Raw genomic sequence first — 1,113 nt, forward strand, 5'->3', positions numbered from 1 at the left:
GGCCTTTTGCTGCTTGGGGCATGGATGTCATCGGTCCTATCGAGCCCACTGCTTCATACGGGCACAGGTTCATTTTGTGGCCATCGATTACTTCACAAAATGGGTAGAGGCTGCATCTTACAAAGTTGTAACCAAGAAAGTCATCGCAGATTTTGTCAAGGATCGTATTGTTTGTCGATTCGGATTCCCGAGTCCATCATCACTGACAATGCCGCCAATCTCAACAGTGATCTGATGAAAGCCATGTGTGAAATTTTCAAAATCAAGCACAAAAACTCCACAACATACAGGCCTCAAATGAATGGAGCCGTAGAAGATGCCAACAAGAACATCAAGAAGATACTAAGGAAAATGGTAGAAAATCATAAGAAATGGCACGAGAAGCTACCATTCGCCTTATTGGGATACCGTACCACCGTCCGTACATCAACTGGGACAACTCCCTCTTTGCTGGTTTACGGTACCGAAGCTGTCATTCCCACCGAGGTAGAAATTCCTTCTTTAAGGATCATACAAGAAGCCAAACTCAGTGATGCAGAATGGATAAGGAGTTGTTATGAGCAACTAGCCCTTATAGATGGAAAAAGAATGAGTGCAGTGTGTCATAGTCAGCTTTATCATAACAGAATTTCCAGAGCCTTCAACAAAAGGGTCAGACCAAGCCAATTCACACTGAGGCAGCTGGTGCTGAAGCAAATCTTCCCATATCAAGATAAAGCCAAGGGAAAGTTTTCACCTAAATGGCAAGGGCCCTGCTTGGTTCACAGGGTACTAATAGGAGGCATACTCATACTTGCAGAAATGGACGGAAAAGTTTGGCCAAAACCTATCAATTTAGATGTAGTCAAGAGATACTATGTTTAAATTGTTTACACTTCTTCTTTTGATGTAAATGAACTACACTTGAATTGATTCCCATTTAAGAGGGGATACGTAGGCAACCCTGTGGGTTCGGTCATATCTTAATAAAATCCTCATTTTCCCAGAACCAGAAACTGGGGCAGAATTTTGAGGAAGACCTTCAAAATTCTGGAGCAAGTCTAGCCGATGTCATCATGTGTAAGATAGTCAAAAATCAGTAAGGTAACTGGGGAAAATTTTTGAGAAGGATTC

The 1,113-nt window shown here is 42.2% G+C and overlaps 1 protein-coding gene across 1 annotated transcript; it reads left to right on the forward strand.

Annotated features, from left to right (window-relative positions):
• The first annotated feature begins 351 nt into the window (after positions 1–351).
• Positions 352–864, forward strand: LOC138885613 (uncharacterized). The gene has a single exon (XM_070166577.1). It carries the CDS (start codon positions 352–354, stop codon positions 862–864), a length of 513 nt encoding a protein of 170 aa, XP_070022678.1.
• Positions 865–1,113: the final 249 nt, after the last annotated feature.

The sequence above is a fragment of the Nicotiana sylvestris genome, chromosome 2 (assembly GCF_000393655.2).
Source record: "Nicotiana sylvestris chromosome 2, ASM39365v2, whole genome shotgun sequence".
Taxonomy (NCBI): Eukaryota; Viridiplantae; Streptophyta; class Magnoliopsida; order Solanales; family Solanaceae; genus Nicotiana; species Nicotiana sylvestris.